This window comes from Ammospiza caudacuta, chromosome 2, assembly GCF_027887145.1.
Source record: "Ammospiza caudacuta isolate bAmmCau1 chromosome 2, bAmmCau1.pri, whole genome shotgun sequence".
In the NCBI taxonomy this organism is placed as follows: domain Eukaryota; kingdom Metazoa; phylum Chordata; class Aves; order Passeriformes; family Passerellidae; genus Ammospiza; species Ammospiza caudacuta.
Window position 1 is genome coordinate 82,022,398 of NC_080594.1, and position 21,731 is coordinate 82,044,128.

The 21,731-nt window shown below is 37.3% G+C and overlaps 1 protein-coding gene across 3 annotated transcripts in view; it reads left to right on the forward strand.

Moving 5' to 3' along the window:
- The window catches only part of PCCA (propionyl-CoA carboxylase subunit alpha), a 274,953-nt gene that overhangs the window by 46,107 nt on the left and 207,115 nt on the right, over positions 1–21,731 (forward strand). For all 3 annotated transcript variants that reach the window (XM_058821827.1, XM_058821835.1, XM_058821843.1), the window contains one exon: positions 157–210. In XM_058821827.1, coding sequence (XP_058677810.1) covers positions 157–210 — 54 coding nt within the window. The remainder of the gene's footprint in view (positions 1–156; positions 211–21,731) is intronic.

Below are 21,731 nucleotides of genomic sequence, written 5' to 3' on the forward strand. Positions count from 1 at the left end.
AAAAATCAATGTGTTAAGAGAGTTTCTTAAGGTATTCAACCTGTTTAAATGCTTAGTGATCTACTTTACCATCCCCAGTATCTGAAAATGTGCTACTGACTTTGGTGTGTGGTTTCAGAACTCAATCAGCTTGAATTTTTTCTTTTGTCTTCCAAGGTACACCCAGGATATGGATTTCTTTCAGAAAATAAAGAATTTGCTAGACGTTTGGTAAGTTATTTTTATTTGCTTGGCTGTGACTGATGGCACATACTTGTTTCAAGGTACCTAAGGAAGCAAGCTACCAACTAAAGGCAAATCTAAAAGATACTTTAACATAGGGGATTTCAATATGCTTTCTGTACATGTGAATTCTTTGCATTTTGAGGATGTAATTGCAGGTGGAGTTTTCTTTTGGGAGAAGTCTGTTTGTAAGAACTTTACCCAGTATGTAAAAACCTTTCAGGATTTTTGCTTATGCCTGGACTGTTTATGAGGCTGCTCTGCAAAACTGGGTCACTGAATGATCTAGCTTAAAAGTATCTGGTTTTAAGTGATCATCTTGGTGATTTGTAGCACAGCTGGTGAACAGCTGTATCAGCAGCCCTGAGAAGGTGCTGAAGTGCACTTTGGGATGGGAATAGAAAGCTGTTTAAAAATTGGCTTCTCTGCTGGTGGTATTGTATCATGGTGCTGCATTCTCTGAAAGGACCAAAGAGTCAAGAGGGTGCTGTTTTCACTTTATCTGAATTTATAAAAATTATTGTTCAAAACCTCTTTACTTCAGTAAGGTTTTTGTATATCATGAACTGATGATATGGTCTGATTTTATTTTTTTTCCAAAAGCTTTCATGCAGCTGCTTAAAAGTGGGCAGTGCTAGGAGGAAGTTGCATTCACAATGTTTGAACAAAGTCCTGGATGGATGCTGTATGTATAGTCACTGCAGATCATGTGTTATTGTCTACTGCTTTTGCTCAGAATAGGGACAAGCACATACTGCATTGAAGTTCAAAGTAAAAAGCCATTGCAGCTACCAACTTGGTTATGGAGTAAATGAAGCTGAAGAAATACCTTGATTTACAGGCAGCAAGAGAAATTTGTTTCTGCTTTTGAGAAAAATTTGCACCTTTTTGATTCAAGATAAAAAACTTAGGTGAGGAATATGATTCTTGAATGGTGTTTCTTTTTGTCCTTAGCATTTGTGAGACAGGTCTTCCTTATACCTTCCTTAACTATTTCCTTTAGTTTTGAGTTCTAGTTGTAATACAGACCATTGCTATTGAGTTGGTTATTTGTTGTTAGCAGATACCACCTGCTCATTAAGGAGACTGTTTGAGAATGAAATCTAAAAATTTCATACTTCAGTTGCTGTGATTTTTTTATTTTTTTTTTTTTACAGCTTCTAGACAAAAACAAGTGCAGGTTCTGTGGGATGCTGAGTACACCCTGCTGGGTGCTGGTGATGTTAAAGTTGAAAGAAATTTTAAACACTTGGTGTTTGCCAAGATTTACCAAATCTGGGGTTATCTTTTACATGTTATTTTCATGCAGTTTAGCAGCTTTCTTTTATCACTGTTCTGCTTCATGTACCAGAGGTTCTTTTTAGAGGGAAGATTCCTGGCTTAATTTATAACAAACTCTGTTCTCAATGGATTCGACCGGGATAACTGACTTTAGTTGGCCATTCCTGGTTTTTCAGTAACAAAAAAATTTAGTGAAATGGAGGTGTTCACTTATGCTATTTTGCTGCTGAATATGGAAATTTGGTAGTTAAATACTCTGAACCAGGCACATTCTACAGTGATGTTGTTATTAACAATAAATATAAATCGTGTGGTAATGTTAGTTATAATATTGGTGATGTGAAGTGGGAACAATTTTTTTGGCAGGATTAAGCAGAAATGGAGAAAGTACAAACATTCCTGTAGATCTTCTCCACCTTTCTATTTCTCATCTTTTCACTCAGATCCTAGGAAAGTTTCTTAACAATTTCCTGAAATAATGTGGTGACTAAAAACATGTTTGAATTTTTGGTTGGTGCTGCAGTCTCAAAATAGCTTTAATTATGTTTCAGAAACCCGGTGTGTTTACTTCTCTAAAAATATAATAAAACAAGGTAATGTGATTTTGCTTTCTGAAATGCACTATTTAAAGTCTCAATTAAGACATAATCATGCTTTCCTTGATGTCAGTGGCTCTAGAAGATCAAACCCCTGGTGAGAGCTGGTGAAATGATCTATCTTTCTATCCCTAGGGCTGCTTATATTTTTTTCAAGACACTCTGATTAATATAGTTGGGAGGAAAACTTGCCTGCTGTTTCTTCTTTTTATTGAAGACTGTAACTGTTATGTTGTTAAACTGTAATGAAGTTGCAGAAGACATTTTTGTTCTGTTTTCTTTCTCCCTATCCTGTTCTTTGTATATGCACTATTTTGTTCTTTTGCACTGAAAGTAGTGATGGAACTTATGAAACTCAGGCTTATTTCCTGGTACACATCTGTACTTTTAGAACAAACTTCTTAAATTGGGAAACTGAGAAGGACACTAAACTTTCTAAACTTGCCAGTGTATATGTAAGAACAGTAATGAGCTCAAAGCAAAGCTTTGTCTTCAGTTAATGCATGGAGGGTCAGTTCACATGTAATCTCACAGTGTGTGATTTGAACGAAGGCATGTCTTTTTGTCCATTATTTTCTGAATGACTCATGGAGTAGGGTACAGCTGTAGACAGTACTTTTGAAGAATTTGGTAGATACTTAGAGTACTGAAAATTGCTGGTCTTTTTTCTTCTTCAGAAACTTAATTTTGCTCTCTCTTAAAGTAGGCAAAGGAGGCACAATAAATGATCCTTTGTTTCCAAAACAAAATTTCCAAAAAACAATCAGTGGGTGAATATCTGGCATGTTGTTCATTGTGATTCAGTAAACAACTTGGTGCATTCAGTCCTGTCTTTGTGTATCTACTCTGGTTGCTGTTGTTGGCTGACAGAAGAGGTCCATGGCATTTATACTGAGTGAGTCTGTCAAAGGTTTTATACATACTAAGGTGAATTTCTTAAGGATTGGTATTTGAACATGGAATCTTTGGATGATTTTATGATAATGCTGATAGCATTATGTAGAGCAACAAAATATGGGATTATGTAAGTGGGTGTATTTTCTTAAGAATCAGCAAATATGTTGGTACTTTTAGTTTATGCATTCAAATATACTTCCATGAAAGTAATTTCCCTCTTTCAAAGAATAATTGCATAATATTCAGTGTTGTCATAAATCTTAAGGTGAAGTTAAAAATCTATATTGCTGCATTAAAAAAAATGCTAGTATCCTTTGCCAGGTGTTCTGCAGAATTGCAAGAGCGCTTTGTTCCTTTCCTGCTTTAGAAGAGTTTGTTAGTGACCTCTGCATTTAGGTTAGCTTGCTTAATGTTTCCTGTTTCTTAAAATTAATGCAGACCTTTTCTTAGAAGCTCTGTCCCCTCTGTTACCTAAAGCAGGTCTTTGGAATTTGGGAAGGAGATAGGCCTTGAGACTAAGCTAAGCCTTTTGGTTGACCTGTAATTGAAAGATATACTTTTCTGAATTTGCCATTTTTCTGTCCTTGCTTGCAAACCTCCAGAGCAGCTGTTTTGGTGGGGGGGGATGGGAATGCTGAGTTGGGTCTCTTAACATGCTGAATAGTTTGGGAGGATTGCCCCACGATCGCAGTGACTGTTGTGATTTTGGTTGGGTGTTGGTTTGTTTTTATTGTTTTGTTTTTATTTGGTTTTTTTTGGGTCTGGGTGAGAAAACAGCGAGAAGAAAGCAACTGTGTGGTAGGATTGCACAGTCATTTTTCCAGAGTCAGTGTGGCTGTTTGTCTAGCTGATGTTAGCAGCAAGTAGGAGTCTTAGACCTGCAGTTGATGTTGTGTTCCTTTCCTGCTTCCTGGTAGTGATTATGCACTTAGACCTTGATGCATGGTGACTCTGTGTTGCAGTTAGTCATAACGGGGTCAATTTTCTTCTTAATTTAAAGAAACACAAATGAACTTCCAGTTTGACTGCCATTAAAGTCCCTTGTGATGCTGCTGTTAAAAACAAAACAAACAAGTCCGCTGAGTTATTATTTTGTAAGCTTTGTAGGAAAAATATCAGTTTGCAAGGTTATAAATCTTCAGTGTATTTTGATGCTTTGTATGTGATAGAGTTTGTGCTTTTATGAAAGGTTGTGGGTTGTGGTGTATTTCCTCCAAGAAAATGATTTGATATGTGCATAAAATTATCTGAAAATGATAGTAGTTCGTTACAAATGCAGCCTTTATCTGGAATATTCTTTTTTGAATGCACCCTTGACAGAATTCTGATGCTCTATTTGTTGATGCAAAAATAGCCAGCCACTGCTTCCTGCCAAAATCCACTCCTTGGGACAGAAGCCATAAACATGGTGAGAAAAAAGCATTCAATTTTGGAATAAGATATTAATCTTCTTTGAGTTTCTAGTGAAACCTGATTGTATACATCTTTTGTGCCTTTTAAACAACTACTGTTTGACATGACTGGGGGAGAACAAAGCACCCAGTGCTATTTCTCTTTACCTTTGAAGCTAGATAAACCTTCTTGGTGGAATTAAAAATCCCAACAATGTATTGTCTGAAATAAATGGGCAAACAATGTATGTGGAAATAGTTGATCCCATGTTTGTAAATGGCTGCGAAGTTTGAGAAGGAAAAGGTAAACCAAAGAGCAACTTGTGTCACCTTCTGTAAGGGGACACATGTCTGATCTGTTCTGATCTGAAGAGCTTTGTGCAGGTGGATCTACAGACCTATGCACAGCTAATAATGGGATTCTCACAATTTGAAATATAGACTCTTACTGGCAGGAGTGTTTCTTTACCATTGTTGTGCATGGCTTTGTTATTTGTAAGCAAATTGTGAAGTTCCTTCATTGTGGTTCGGTGGATATTACATTTTTGAGAAACATTTGGTGTGATTTTCATGCTGTTCCCACATGCATTAGCTTTTTACCTGACAACTCTTGTGACTGGCTAGCATTTGTACTTCCCAAATTGTGAAAAGGTGGTCCAAAAAAGGCAGTGGAAGTTGGTATCAAGAAGCTGCTTATGGCAGAGATTGTACACTTCAAGGAGTGGGGAGGACAGAGCTTTTAATGTGTGTTTTGTACACTATGCCTTGCAGGCCAGAGTTTCACTGCCTACCAAAGCCAGCAGTGTGATTGCTACCAGTGCCTGTGGTGGCTCAAGGTGCTTTGTCTGTTGGAGACTGGAGATTTTGTCTGTACAGGGTAATAAAGTTTAGGCAATGTACTGGCCTAAATGAACAGGTCACCACTTCGCTGCCCAGAAGAGCTCTGCATGTGAATCTATAATTTTGATGCTTATTTTGTTTTAAGGCAGAATACTTGAGTGTTACTTGTGTTCTCGTATTCTGAGCAAACCTTTTTTTCATAGAAAAGGAATCTAAATCTGCTGTATCAGGTTGGGTGGAATCCATGGGAGAAACAAATAGTGTGTGTATTAAATCATGGGCAGTGTTTGTCAGACATTATTAGTCCATATGAGCTAGAAAAATGAAATTGAGTCATCTGAACTGTCTGCTTAGCACTTACTAGGGTGGAAGTAGGAAGGCTGTATTACTCCTGTACTGTAGAAAACTTCAAATACCTTTGCTAAAAGCCTTTGATGGTGTATGTACATCATCAGTGTCCTGCTTAAGATTGCTGTGCAACAAAACAAATTGATGCCAGTTCTTCCCTGTGGCAAATTTCAAATAACTATCTTGAGAGCTGCTGTATATAGCTAGAACATTTCTTTCAAGGGCAGGTGTATGCCTAAACTTGAGAGTCTCAGGGTGTATATCTACAGGTCTTGTGGGTATACATGTGTGTAACCTATATGCATGTATTTAAAGATGTAGGGTGGTGTTTTGTCAAAGATTCACGTAAGTTGACAAAAGTACTCTCCTCCCTTTTTATTCTTTTGTCTAGACTTCATAATATTAATACTTTTTTGTCCTTGATCTCCTTTGTGATTAGGCAACTTCCTATGCTATGGCAATCTTAACCTATTTTTTTTAGCTTGTGTTTTTTAAAGCTATGTATTTTTTTCAAGTGGCTTAGTTTGAAAGCTTTAACAGGTGCAACTGTCCTTAGGAAAAATGATAGCACAAAACCTCTTGATTTGAGTAGTACTGTCTAGCAACTTGAGACTCTTGGTGGATGAACTGTGGACTTGCATGGCTTCTGGACCAATGATTTAATGCTGTGCATGTGATTAAGGAAGATATTAGAGATATTTTTGCCTATATGGGCTATTGTAAGTAATTTAAGGTTTCTCATGAGCTGTCTTTTAACAGTAGTACTTTGGCATGCTTATTAGGGTGTGTGGGTCTGCAGATGAATGGATAGATGGAATCCTGATTTGTAAAAATTCATTATTTCTTGATGTGCAGTGTCACTGCAATAGTACTTACTTCCAGACTTACAGGAATCCTTCCTATTTCTTCAGAAATACTTTGTTCTGTCCTCTTTTTTTCACTGTTGCTGTCTGGTTGTGAGAATGAAAATGTATTGTTCTGTTTCCACAACTGCAATTACATTAACTGTGTGTACTTGTGCTTTACCTCATTGAAATAATAGATATGCAAATGAAATGCTATGTAATTCTCTTCTTACACAGGTAATATTTCCTTCACTTTCTGCCTCTTTACTATTGCTTTGCGATCATGCAGACAAGCTTGTCTGGTTTTGGTAAATTCTGACCATTCTGATCTATGGTGATTTGTTAATTTGTCCTATTCTGTATAACGGATATAAGCTGGTGTGGTAACCTTGCAAATGTGATGTCCTTCTCTGTTTCTAAAATCAGTTTAAAATATTCCATTAATTGTGGAGTTGGATTAACTGTGAATAGTTAAGGGATGTCTTTGCAATAAGAACTTCTGTTGCTCTGTAGATTCTAATTTACTTTTGTGGCAAGGCATGTGAAGCTTCAGCTTAGAATTCAACAATGCTTCTTTAATAATCACTTCTGTTTTCTGCCTGCGTTTTAAGAAATTAGGTATTTTATAGTGATTGATCTGTGTTCATTACAGATTGAATACTTAAGAGCTTATATGTGTTCTTCATAAAATGTGTATCAAGAAAATGAATTCTGACTTTTAAGATGAATGCAGCTTAGTAAAGGGTTTTTTTGTACATTCTTAGAGTTGAAATACATTGAAGCAATAGTGTGTTTGGTAGAATAATTTTCTGTATCACAATATGACTTTTCTCTTCTCTATTGTTGCTGAAAACTAATTGCAACAGGACCAAAATCAGTCTACTGAATACACATTTTATGAGCCAAGGTTTTTTCTTACAACTTGCTGTATTTCTGTACACAGGGACTTTTCTTATTGACAGTGGTGTGTTATGTGAGGAGGGATATGAACATGCTACATTTATTTGATCCCAAGGCTAGGAGGTGATTACTTTTGGGGGGAACTTTAAAATTTAATTCTTTAAGACTGTTTAGCTTGGGTTGATCTGCTGAAAAGCTGCTCTGAGGAGGAGCACCTGGAGGTCCTGGTGGATAGCAAGCTGTCCATGAGCCAGCAGTGCCCTTGTGGCCAAGAAGGTCAATGGTATCTTGGGGAGCATCAGGAAGAGCATGGACAGCAGGATGAGGGAGGTGATCCTTCTCCTCTGCTCAGCCCTGGTGAGATCACATCTGGAGTGCTGGGTTTAATTCTGGGCTTCTCAGCACAAGAGAGACAGGAAGTCCTGGAGCGGGTGCAGTGGAGAGCAACAAAGATGATCAAGGGACTGGAACATCTCTCTGGGAGCTGTCAGCCTTGGGAAGAGATGACTGAGAGGAGATCTCACCAGTGTAAGTATCTGAAGGGAGGGTGCCAAGAGAATGGAGCCAGGATCTTGGTTGTACAAGAGGTAGGACAAGAGGAAATGGGCAGAAACTGATGGATGGGAAGTTTACCTGAACATGAAGATGATCTTTACTGTCAGGGTGACTGAGCACTGGTGCAGGTTGCTGAGAGAGGTGGAGTCTTCTTCCCTGTAGGTATTCAAAGACAGTGTGGAAGGAATCCTGAGTAATGTGCTCTAGGAGTCCCTTCTTGAGCAAGGAGGTTGCACTAGAAGACCTCCAGTGGTCCCCTTCCTACCTCAGTCTTACAGGTCTTCTGATTGTTATGGTGATAGAATGTATTTGTGTCTTTTGGTTTAGTGACTTAAAAATGACAGCACCCTGCTGAGTCTTGGCCCTTAATGATTTCATTTCTAGTGGATTCTGAAGTTCTAGTGACTTCTACACTAGCTGTGGAAAAGGATGCTAGCTGAAAGATTTTTGGTTAACATGCTTCTAAAGATGACCTATTATCTTGGATTGGGCAATTTTTTTTGTGGGAGGCTTTGTTTTCATGGTACATATTTTGATTGTAATCTTATTTCAAGAAATATTTTCTTGAAGATAGGGTTTAACATGTTGAATTATTAGAACTTAGTTTTATAAACATAATTTTATACATCTGTTTGATTTCTTTTGTATTTTTGTATTTGTCTATATTAAAATTTTATATAGGTGCTTATTATCTGTACAGTATGAAATGTTGGTGCTGAACTGTAAAGTTGTCAAATATTTTGAATAGTTTCTACAGCTGTGAGACTTCATCTACTTCTTTGTTTGGTATGCTGTAGGATTCCCTTGTTCCAGTATTGCTTCCTGGGCAGGAGTCATGTAACCTGTCTGGGCTGGGTGTTCTCTGTGGTGTGAGAACTGCTCCAGTTACCTCTGGGTGTTGAGAGAATCACTGCTCATATGCCAGGTATAGTTGGTTGCTGAAAGTGAATTAAGACACTCTATTCAGGCATGTCAGGGTTAAATGAGGTTTTTCAGTCTTTAACCTGTTTAATGACACTTTAACTTCTTAGTCACTCAGTTACTATTCTCTAGATTGTTACAATATCTTCCAGCTGGTTGCACATTTTTATTGTATGGTTGTAGAATGCATAATTCAGTTGGATCTGGTTTCTACTGCAGCTATCAAATACAGTCTTTATTTCACAGAATGGTTGGGATTGGAAGGTACCTCTGGGGATCAGCTGGTTCAAACCCTCTGCTCATGTAGGGATGCTCAGAGCTGGTTGGCAGGACCATGTCTGGTGGGCTTTTGACTGTCCAAGGATAGAGACTCCACAACCTCTCTGGGCAACCTGTGCCAGTGTTTGGCCACCCTCACAGTCAAAAAATGTTTCCAGATAGAGGGAACTTCCAGTGTTTCAGCTTGTGCATGCCTCTGGTCCTGTCACTGGGCAGCACTAAGCAGAACTTGGCTCTGCCATGTTGGCGCTCTCCCTTCAGGCATTTATATACATTGAGCTCCCCTTTAGCCTCCTTCAGGTTCAACAGTCCCACCTCCCTCAGCCTTTCCTCATAGGAGAGTTGCTCAAACAAAAACTCTGTCAAGGTATCGATATAAACACTGCTTAATAGCAGCTTACCTTGTTTGTCAGATTTTGTCAATGACAGCTTTTATTGAGTGCAGCAGGAATCATGACCCCCAGATAAGAGTAAAAATTTATTAGATTGCTTGCAGCCACCTCATTGCATTTAGTGGTTCATTTTGTTCATTTTGCAAATCTTTTAAAGATTTCTCTGGAATTCTTTAAAATTTCATTAACATACATGCATAAGAATGAGCGGGATGTATCTGCCTTTTCACTTTTCACTGCCTTCAGGTTTGCTTACACTTGTAAGCTTTGTCTATTTTCACGGTATATTTCATTCATTCTATTTCAGAGTGAATGAAAGCCATCAATAACATTGGTAGCTTAAAGTATTGAATCTACTGCACAGTTCCTGCCAGAGTTACGAGGAAGGTTGCTAAAATACTTAGCAGTTGGAATGTTCTAGCAATGAAGTTTTGAATTAACACAAGTGTAAAAGTTGATTTCCTTGAGTTAGGTGGTGTGTTTTGTGTAGAACATAGCAAGTGCTTCTTGTTCCCTGAAGGCCAACTGGTGTTAAGCTCCTGAGGATCAGGTTACTGAGCTGTGGCCAGACCTCAGTTCTGACTGTGACCAAGAGATTGCTGTTCCCAGTGGCCTGTTACTGCCTGTCCCTGTGAGTGGTTATTGCCTTCCTTGGGTGTGCTGGGATGACAGTGACACCTAGTCACTTTGTAAACCTGTCCTGTTAAAATTATCTTTGTTTAAACAAATCATATATCCCCTGCTCCTAACTCCTCTATTGAAGTCTTTAGGCTAGTACAGCTGATTCTAGCAGAAACAAGTTAACAAGGTTCTGCCTTATTCAGAATGGAGGTGGACTTAAAGGGGTGGTAGTTTGGGATTGGGGTAAAGGGTATGAGGAAAAAAAAAGGCAACTGAAGTTGATAAACTTTTAACTTATGTGTAGCTGAACTAGTATTAGACAGAAACCTTATTGAGAGGGATTTAAGTACTTGATTTAGGCTGATTCAGGTACCTAATTTAGCTTTTGAAAGTCCATTCTGAGTGCCATCTATTTATGATGAGTCCTTATAAAAATGTTATGTAGTAAAGCATTTGAAGAATTTGCTTAACCAAATAATCTTTAAATAATTTCTTTTCATCTACAAAATATGAAGATCCCCATTTTATAGGTGTGTTTTTTCACAAAAAATTGTCTCCCCATTCTCCAGCATGTAAATTTACAGCAGCTTCTTGCAACATTGATAAGTGTGAATTATTAAAAGCTTTGAAACTTATAGTGAACATAGTTGGTAGGGCTTTTATTGCACTATGAAGTTGCATCACTGTTAGATGCTGTGGAGGCAAAGGTGTTGTTTTCTGTGACTCTGCAGGCCATTGCTGTTTGTAGAAGATTATTTTCAGGGTCTTTACCTCCCATGTGCATAATAGGAAGGGAGAAGTTGCTATGGGTTGACTCAGTAACCTTGGGGCTTATTGGCAGCTAATCCTGTTTTATTTGATCACATAAGATCTGGCACTGCTAATGTTGTAAACCTGGAAATTTATGTATGTTGTCACATTTATGATTTTTTTTTTTACTGATATCTTGAAAAGTTTAATGGAAGATTAAAAATAAAACTTATCAGTGTGCACACATTTGTCTGTCATCCTGATTTTTTGTATCAGAACTGCGTAGGAAGCATACACCTGCTGAACAGTGTTTCACTGTTTAGAGATGAGTTCTTTAATTGATACTCATTTATGGCTTTCAGTACACACAGGGTTAAGTGAAAAGGTTGCAGTAATATCTAGTAAGCTTTTTTCCCTTTATTGTGCTCATTAGCAGTGGCAAGTGCAGGTTTTAGCACATGTCAGTAATTTACATTTCATTGCTGAGTGGCTGCCCTTGTTCAAGAGTTGTTTTTAAGCCTGATGAATATACTTGTGTTGGGAATAAACTGAGTAGAAGAATTGAAAGCCAAATGCCCTGCCAGGCTTTTCAGTTGATGCTGAAGTTTCTAGTGGGCCACTGATTAGTAATGCATGAAGCAGCAGAAAAATGCAAAGATAATGTCTAGAAAGGTTACTTCAGGTAGATTTACCCTCAAACTGCTCTTTTGTAACTACTTTTACAGTGATTTACCTCAAAATTTCTCCTTTTAAAGTGTGCCTTCTTGTAATACAAGGATGTGGTACATTAGTTTACTAATGTAAGCCCAATTAGGTTGCTTACTTAGAAGTGCTACAGAAAAGTAATGCTTGTGCAGTGAGACTCAGAAACAGATGATCTTCCAGGCTATGCAGGTTCCTGCTCTCAGATCATGATGATAGGGATCTCAGTGAATATTTGCTCTTGTACTTTCTTCTTTCCTCTGCCTCATCTCCTACTGACTGGCTTGAAGATGTGTGTGGTTCACTGCAGTAATGGCAAATATGTGTGTTAGGATGCAGTCACATCGTGGTTGGCAATTCAGATGCAAAATAAAGGTTGCTTTTGGAGGAAAATGGATGCTTTTATGTAACAACAGCTTAGTATGGTATTAAAACCGTATGATTAGCTAAATGTATTCTTGATGGAGTGATATTCTTGCTATTTCCCAAGCGACTCTATTTTCAGAGCACTCTGTGGAAACTTATATTGTGAAATTTTACTTTCCTTTGTAGAGAGGCCTGCATATATTTTCTGTCTGAAAGGACAGATATTGTTGAATTTACAGATGTACACGGACAATGAGGCATTTTTATTGAAGATGCCTGTTAGGATCATACTGACATGGTCTTCAGAGCTCTTGCAAAAAGAGTACTGGTGCTTACTCTTTCTCACTTTCACTCTTGGGTATTGTGAACACTGTTTATATTCAAGTTACTTACAGTTTGGGGATGGGGAATGCATTAAACATTTAGAATGGGGGGAAAACCAGTAAAAGATATTCCAGAACATTCCTGTGAATAAGATCTGCCAATTTATTATGTAAGAATCTGTGAACCCTTTTATTACTCTATCTGAACATTAGGTGCACATATTTAAATGAGAATGTTTGTAGAAAGTAGAGCCATTTGAATATTTTTCACATGCTGAAAATATTTTCATAGCTGCTTTGGTCAGGTTTGGAATTCCTATTGATAATTTGCAAAGTAGCTCTTTGGGTTATCTAGAAAGGCTGAGTCCTTTACCTTTCTTGTGTTAGCATGGAGCTATCTACAGTGGTAATCCAATGGTTGAGATTGTGATTGGACAGCAAATACTAGTTTGAGTTAACAAGTAGTAAAGTATCTATGGATCTTACTTGCAAAATTTTTTTGGTTGTGAGCCAGAATTTTTTTCATGGCTTGTTATTAAAAAAACCTGAGGAAAATTGTTCTTTTCTTGAAAAAGAACTTGTGGGAGATACTTTGCCTCGTGATTAGGACACTTTTATGTTCTTTGCTCTCTAAAAAATCTGGAGATACTCATGTGGCAGTCATTGAGACTAGCAAACAGTTGAGGTTGCCTCAGTAGAGCTTGCACAAAAGTAGGGAGAAGACTTTATCCTTTAAACTTAAAGTAGTTTTAGTTTTTTTCATTTGCGACTGAAGTCATAAAGTATTTGCAGATTATGTCTTAGAACTGGACTGTGGTTCTGAATGGATCAAATGTAGGGGGGCTAAGAGTGCTTTCAATGAAGATTTCTTGGAGGTTTATGATAGGGCAGGCTTCTGGGCTGTGGGCTTACTCTCTACTCAATAGGTGCTCTGGCTCTCACCTACCCCTGCCTGGCTGAAAGTGCTTCCTGATGGCTAACCAAGCACATCCTGTGGCTGTTGTGGGTGTCACTGCCATCCCTAGTCCTTCAAGTAACATGGGGTTGTGTCCTAAGGCATTGTTTATTGTATGTATTTGTGTGCAGGGTTGTGCAGTTGTTAAAGGCAGGGAAACTGTTTGCTTTCTGGATCTTAAGACTTTTTGGAGCATTGACCCACATCTTGATTGAGCCTCTTGTACTTTCCTGTATGTGCTCTGGTAGGAATAGATTATAACTGTGAATGCTGGAGTAAAGCTGTTACCACACTAAAAGTGATTCTGAGTAATGAATGATCCTTTGATCTTTGGAACAGGATCTGATCTCAAAATGCAGAATGTTTCTACAGGCTAGTCATTTAGCTTTTTTTGGGGGGAGGGAGTTGTTTGTTCTCTTAGCTTAAGTTTAGAATTGGCTTTCTATGGAGCAAGAGGCAGATGCTGGTTGGCCAAGTTGGTATAGCCCATAGCCATGTTTGTGTTCAAGGACATTTTTGGTAGAAGGCATCTAGGGAGTTCAACACCCATGCAGCCCATACTGCAATGTTCAAAGGATATTTTTCAAGTCGCTCAACTTAAATAGTTGCTATTGTGACATATGTGATACTTCAGACATTAATTGTTGTATCCCAAACTGTGATTAAAAAATTTGAGTCTTAGGGAAGACAATAAGTAAACATAAAGTTAGGCATTAATTTAGGAAGCCAGACAATAATACAGACATCTTATTTTCAGTGAATATTTTTATTCTGCTTGCAGAAAGAACATATTATTTTAAGGTGGTACCAAATTGAAACGCTTGAATTTTGTAAGACTGGTACTTATATTCATGGATTCTGTTTTAATAATGTAGATAAATAATTGCCATAACAGCCATATTATAAAGCTGTGACTTCTTTTGGTAAATGACTGTAGTGGACTATGCAAATACTGTGTGAGCTGTTGCATGTACAAAAGCTGTGAGTACATTATGTCTGTGTGTGGAGAACATGCCTCTTAGCACAAAAGGGCTGCTCAGGAATCCCATGTGTAAATTTGCTTTTCAAAGGCAGGCAGCAGGTGTGCTGCAGAGTGGTGCTTCAGCCAATCCCACCAAGAGAAGTTGTTTAATTTGCTCAGGCTGGAAATCAGGAAGAATAAATTCTGTGCCTCGACTTTTGGGCAAGGAATCTTGCTAGCAAGCAGTGCTTAATTTTAAATTCAAAGCCACCATACTAAAATAATATCAGGCTATTTAAAAACAGGTTACTCAAAAGGTAAAAAATGCCTGAATGAAGACTTTGATTTGGGTCATGTGTGTAGGCATTCACGCAGTTCTGTATTACATAGTTACTTGCTTGTTTACTTGGGACTCTCACCTTGCTTGGGGACTGAGGATTTCTTTATGTTTATTCTCTAGTGTTTGGCTTCAGACAGTATTCAAACCTTGCACTAGACCCATGTATATTTAAATTATCTGGAAAATTTTGTCCATTTCTATTGTGTTTGTGAATTTATACATGTTAATGTATTTATTCTCAAGATATATTGTTGCTCTCGAGCTGAGGAGGAGAGGATCCTGTCCTGTTACTTCCTTGCATATTTTTTGTCTGTGTTTGAGAATGTCATCTAGAAGGCACAGGAAGCTCAGGAGATAAGTGGCCTTTGCACTTATCTAAAATGCCTATTTCTAGCTCCAAGGAGCAGTTTCAGAGTCTGGGCATCTTGTGGGTGGAGTGTGATCTGATTGTAGTGAGTTTTCATATTACCTGACAGCTAGACTCTCCCTAGAAGGTGGTGCAAATTGAGGTTGGCCATGGCTTGTGGACTGAAATATGCAAACTTTCATGAGACTAGTAATGGTTCTCATGGTACAGTGTGGCTTCAATTCTGCTTTCATAATTGTTACCTGGAGCCTCCCAGCTGCTGTATGAAACTCCTTTTCAGCTTATTGTGAATAACAGTTTATACAGTACAGTTTACATTGTTCTTTCTGACTCTTCTCACTGAAAGGTCTAGCCTTTTGCAACTGCTGAGGGAAATTCTTGTGCAAGAAATCTGTGGAGTGGAAGACTTGAGTCCAGTGAGATTTAGAATTTGACAAATGTCTATTCAAGTAAGAGTATCTAAAGAGTAAATAAAGGTCACTCTGGGTTCTGCTCTTATATAGGCTGTCTAGCTTTCTACTATACTTTATACCAGAATTTGTGTGTGATAAGATATTAATGGTTTATTTACAAGATGTTTTGTCAGATATGTTGTGTAGTAGATTATAATTGTATCTTCTTTTGTTTTACAAAAGGTTTTGCGTCTTTTTTTTTGTATTTAGTTACTTCCAACTATACAAAACACTTTTCCAGTCATTTTAATGCTTGATAAGTTTAGGCTTCATTGCCTCTGTACATTTTTCAAATTATTAGTTTCCTAATGCTTATGGCTTTAATTTACCCCCTACTGGTGTCTTTAAATGGATTTTCAGAATTTTGAAAGTGGGCTACTATAGTTGTATTTCAGTATTGCTCCTGACTGACACAGAATTTCTTAAGTAGCCTCCACAATTAAAGGGATGGGAGGTTCAGACAACTCCTACAGCAAGAAGCCAAAGATTCTCTTAAATAAATTTGTATTTTGTTTCTTAGCATGTTTTTGCTTTGATTGTTTCTGGTAATTTGCCTGTTGCTTTTGCAAGTGCTTTTCTCTCTCATGTAACTTAAATATGTTAATTTCAGTATCTGTTCTTCTAATGCAATATACTCAGTGTTAAAACATTTGCCTTGTTTAAAAGATAACAGACGCAAAACTGACATACTGCATGCCTTGCAGCACCAAAATATCCATAAAGGATAGCTTGAAGAGTTGAGTACACATATTGTATCCATGGATGAATGTATTAATGCATGCTTGCACATTATGTTCCAAATATAATTCAGGCTATTGTTTTAGCTCCAAGTGCCAGAAAACTACAGAACTCTTTCTTTGAATTTACAGTTTGAATTTTCCATTACAGCCTAGAATTGAAGAAGTAGCGATGAAATATCTGCAGTATGTTCATGCATGGACTGTAGTCTATATAACCTTTGAGTCATTTAACATTCTGCCACATTTCTGTGGAAAAAGTTTCATGAGGACTGATAAAATCAGGCATTCTTCTTGCAGTTAAACCCCAATGTTATCTGTCCCTCTCCCTCTTGAATCTGTTTTCTGGTAGGTTTTCTTTTTTTCAGTTTCTGACTACTGTATGATTTAGGGGAAATACACAAATATGTTTTAATGTTTCCACAGTGCAGCAGACTAGGAAATTTGTGACCAAAGTTTAAAAGAGCAGCAGAAGAAAAGGAGATGGAAAAACCCTACCAACCCAATCTCCTGAGAGTTCTTGTCTGTGTATTAAGATTTGAGTTCAGCTAATTCTGAAAAAGCCTGCATTAATTGTCATTAATTACAGGAATGGTTTCCTGAATCTGTGCCTCCATGAATGAAATACTTATATTGCCATGTGTTTTCAATACCATGTAGTGGAACATCAGTCCTGATAGACAGTACTATAAAAGTGCAACAATTGCAACGGCCTTTGAAAAACAGTGAGAGAAAACGGAGCCGTGAAGAATAAGAAAATGTTATTCCCTTTTAAGGAGTTTCTGGTGTAGCATATTTATATCTTGGTCTGGTGGAGTTAAATAAAATCTGATGATTGGATTCCATTCTAGAAATGACAAATCTTAAAACATTTGGACTGAAGAGCTACTGCAGGAGTAACTTAGAGTTGAAATGGAGATTGAGCTTGCCTAATGAAAAGCCTGGGTAATGATGAGGTTTCAGCATGGGTGAATAAAACTTTGTAGCCTGCATTCCTGTGATAGTTGAATGCCAGTGATACGAGTGATGTAAAAGAATTAATGTTACTATTAAGAGTTTAAATTTAACTTCTGGTTGCTTACTTTTATTTGAGTATAAGACTCCTGGTTTGATCTTGCATTTATCTATATAAGATACCTGGAGTTTGGCATTTATTACTGTCTTGTAACAAAATTATAAGCCTGAAGTGTCTCATTCATGTTGGACCACATTTTGAGGATTGCAGTGAAAGCTACAGGTATCATCACAATGTAGTAGCTTATGCTAATTATTCCAAATCAGAGATTGGTCAGGATGCTGTACTGTTGCAAAGTACAAAAACTTGAACCTCAGCCTTAAAATTGTCACAAAACAACAATAGAAAACAGCTGAGATGCTTTGGTGGGCAGCAGAGGAAATGCTATTAGGTGTCAAGAAGTTGGTGTCTTGCTGCTTTTTTGAATGGTGTTGCTTTAAAGGAATTTGGCATTTAGCTATGTTATCTGCATTGCAATAGCTGGTAATGGAGATACTTCCTTAAAACAAGGATCCTGTGTGATCTTCCAGGGAGTTTTGAAACTACTCAGATGACACGGTGATTTTTAACAAAAAAAAGTTCGAACTGTTTATGTACTATAACTTTCCATTACTAAGGCAGCTAACATTTACTGGATAATAATGTTTATGTGTGATGTTTAAGAGTCTTAATTTTCCATGCCTTTCCAAAAATTAAACTGGCTGCAAGACAATATGTGAGGTGATGGATATATTCATTTTTGGATTAGAAAAGCATATCATATGGATAAATGGTATATGTATTTGGACCAAGAGAAGAATATTTAATATGCTGAGCATTGTCAAATTAATTTTTCTTCAGAGATTAAAATAATGGGGTTCAGATTTGTTGTGGAATTGGAGCTCCATATGAGAGAATAAAACAGAAGCTGTCCTTTCACCAGTGTATTCAGCCTGTTCATTAAAAGATCTGGTAAATGGACCATGAGAGAATCATTATTAGACAGTAAAAGTGTAAAATACCTTTAAAAATTTGTGGGCTTATGTAAACTAGTTGAGAGAATACATTGAAAGAAGACCTTGAGATTATAGAGTGAATGTAGTTTTAATTTTGTGAATGGCAAGAACTCTTGTATGAACTGTTCATATGTCTGCAAAGATGAGATTTGCTCCTTGCACAAAGATCACTCTGTGTTCTCTGATCTTATGCTGAAGGATAAATAGCAGTGAAGATGTAGTCCCGGAGCTGAAGAAAATTTGCTTGAAAGATCAAAGATAGAAATTACTTCAATCACATTTTTGACTGTTTAACACTTAAATGGCTCTCAATTTTTAAAGTGTAACGATGGATATTGTAAATTATAATAAATGTAATTACATTGCAGTATCACTAATGTCTGTTGTTGACTTCATCTGTATTACAGCAAAATCCAAAGAAACTAGTTATGCTCACCACATCCCTGTTGTGCTTGATGTCATGTGCACATGTGTAGTGAAAAGCTGGTTTGTGCCTTTTCCCCTTCTTCCAATTCTGTTTGCATCTGAAGAAAGATAAAAAGGGGTAAGCTAAAAAAATAAATGGGGATGAAAAACCTGGGGCTCCAAATGCTTTAATGCCTGCAACCACAAAAAGGTCTCAATCCTCACCATTCTTTAAAAAAGGGAGACATGTGAGCAGTCCTTGTGGCTGGGTAAATACCCATATTTGAAGGTATGGGCATTTGTGTCTCCTCTTTTCAGATTTTGTAGTGGGAAGAGTCTTGTGCTCTCCACTAATAGCAGCTTGTCAGCATAAAACTTATTTAAAATGTGACCAGCAAAGGCCAATAATTATTATGCAATATAATGCAGTATGATGTTTGTGATGCAATGTAAGCTTAAGAGACTACTTAATGTAACTTTTGTTTTATTTTTGTAAAGAATAAGCTCTTTGTATTAATTCATATAACCCTACAGGTTTAGGGACCTGGTATCTGTACTCTAGTCCTTAAAATTAGAAGGCATGGTTGCCTGGAAAACTGACAATATTGGTCTTGGTTTCTATATTTTTGGAACTTTCCCTTCCTATACATAATATTTTTGAATTCTTTTGGAATGTATATCTATTCAGAGTGGAAAACTTTATTTATTCCAGACATGAGTTAATGAGTTCCTTATTTCCACATAACTTTCCTGTATTGAAAATCTTGGGAGGCAGGATCTTTGTTTGTTTGTTCTTCTAAAAGTCAGTCCCAACCACCAGCTCTAGTTCTAGTACTTTTTTGTAGGTGAATATCTTCTGACAGATTACCTCCTTTTTTTTTTTTTTTTTTTTTTTTTTTTTTTTTTTTTTTTTTTTTTTTTTGTGGCTTAACTCCCTTGTCAGTTTTCATTTAGTTTTGTTCTTTTATTTTTTAATTTCAAATTTGTTGGAGAGATGATGAGTGTCAATTTTACACACAGACTGATAAATACATGCTTCAGATGGTGATTTTGTTAAAAACTATACACAGACTGAAATGTGGACGTAGAAAAGGAGTTAGCTTACCTTGTCTCCAAGCAGATAATGACATCTTTATTGTAATAAAACATAGAGAGATCATTATGACACCATATTTAAAATCATGACTTAGTTTTCACTGGAAGTGGTGAGTCTTAGTTATTTTAAAACTTTGCCAAGCTAATCCTTTTATGTTCATGGCATCATGCTTACTTTGTATTTGCTTGAGATTGTTTGTGATGATTCAGGTAGAGGCTGAAGTATGAGACTTGGGGAAGGAGTTCTGCTGATGCAGAACTGTTTTTCAGCAATAGCCCTACAGCTGGTTAGAATTTCTGATTTGGAGCAGATCTTTCCTATCTTTCAGCTGATTAAAGGCATACTTGGTTTGGAATTGGGAAAGATAGGTTTTTAACAAGTAATTAACAGGCAGTATTAATTTTTCTAGAAGTTTCAATGATAGGACCAGTTACTGTTTAGGAGGATGCTATAGATCTTGCATGGTAAATTGCTTTCTGTCCTAACCTTTCCTCCTCCTGGGACTCCAGAATGAATGTTTCAAGTCCTGCTCTGGCTCCTGCTGCCAATGGCACTTGAGTTGCTCCTACAAAGCAAGGAATGGGAGCCATAACACCACTTTATATTTTGTGTGCATTTGTGCAAAGATGCAGTTTCATAATCTCTGTAAATGAAAGTTTTCCTGCTGTTGTAAGGAGGTGCTGGCCCTGGTCTCATGTTGCTGCCATCTCCCTTGTGCTTGGACTACTATTTATGTAGTTATCTAGAGCAAACTTAAAAATAATCTGGAAAGAGAAGCTATCAAAATGCAATGGCTGAGGTGTGAAAAATAAAAAGCCTGGAGGTCAGAACCCCACTTTTTTTGTGGCAGAATGGCACTACATTCTGACTTTGTTACCATGGCGGAGCACTTCTCACTGTTGATAGCTAAATTTCCTCTTGGGTTGAGCCCATCACAACAAGCCTCTTGCTGCTACCTGATGTGTTGTTAGCAGGTGACTGCAAGGATGATGGAGCTTTGAGACTGTAAAATCGGCCTGGCAAAGGTTAGAGCATGGGATTAGAGTTGCTCTGCCATGCTGTGCATGTTCTCTGGATACATTTGTGCTGTGATGCAGTTGTGATCTCTCCTTGTCTCTTTGCCTCTCTTCTTTGGTGCAGGAGGTGAAATGTAGCCCTTTGTATATACTTATGGAGGCTTTTTTTACTGCTTATATAAAGGTATATTCTACCTTTATATTATAATAATATAAAGGTATATTCTACCTTTAAGGGTTTTTTTCTGTAGCTTTGAGGAACGTGTAACTGCACACACTTTTCAGCATTCAATTTGCAAGTGAAAACCCAGTTTAGCAAGAATTTTGAGGCAATCCTAGCTCAGCAGATAAACTGGATGTTGGACTTCTGGAACTTGTTGTATTCCACCATTTTAATGTAATTTAGCTGAGCTATTAAAATAGAAAAAATTTCTAGGGTACTGTGGTCTTATTTACTATCTTATGCAATTCTCAGACATCAGTTTGCATCCAAATGAAGCATATGAAAAATTTGATAGTTTTGCAATTTCACTCCTCTCTTACCTTTGAAAAGAAAGAAATACCAACTTTTCCAGAAAGATTGCTTTGATATAACAGGCTGATTCCCTCTACAGGCTAAAATTTTGAAATTTAGGGCCTGTAACTGTTTAAGCATGCTTAATTCCAAGCACATGCTTATTTACAGGATCCAGATTTGTTTGTCTAATTACTTTATAGCATGAGTGAAGCCAGACTGTCCAACTCTCAGTCCCATCTGTTGGGAAGGGGAAGGAGGAACTTGACTGTGTCTGTTCCAAAAAGCTGTTTCACCCACAATCACCAGATAAAATTTCAGATTCAGAGTTGGTGGTATTCAGAATACATGGTAGATGCTTTTGTCATAATACATTATCCTGAGCTCAGAATAGTTGTGGTTCATAGAAGCAGCACCACAAGGACATCTCATGGATTGCTTCATTTTAAGTGCCTGTAAATTCTGTGATACTACATATTGAAATAATTTATTGACTTGTTTTATTTATGACACTGAGATAGTGAGAGGTTGTCGTTCCAAAGCTGTAGCATTTTGAGTGATGTAATATTGTCTGTCCATCACGTTTTGTTCCACAAGTTTAGATGTGCCACATTCCACTGTTGCTTCCTCATGCTAGCCAAGAAGTGTA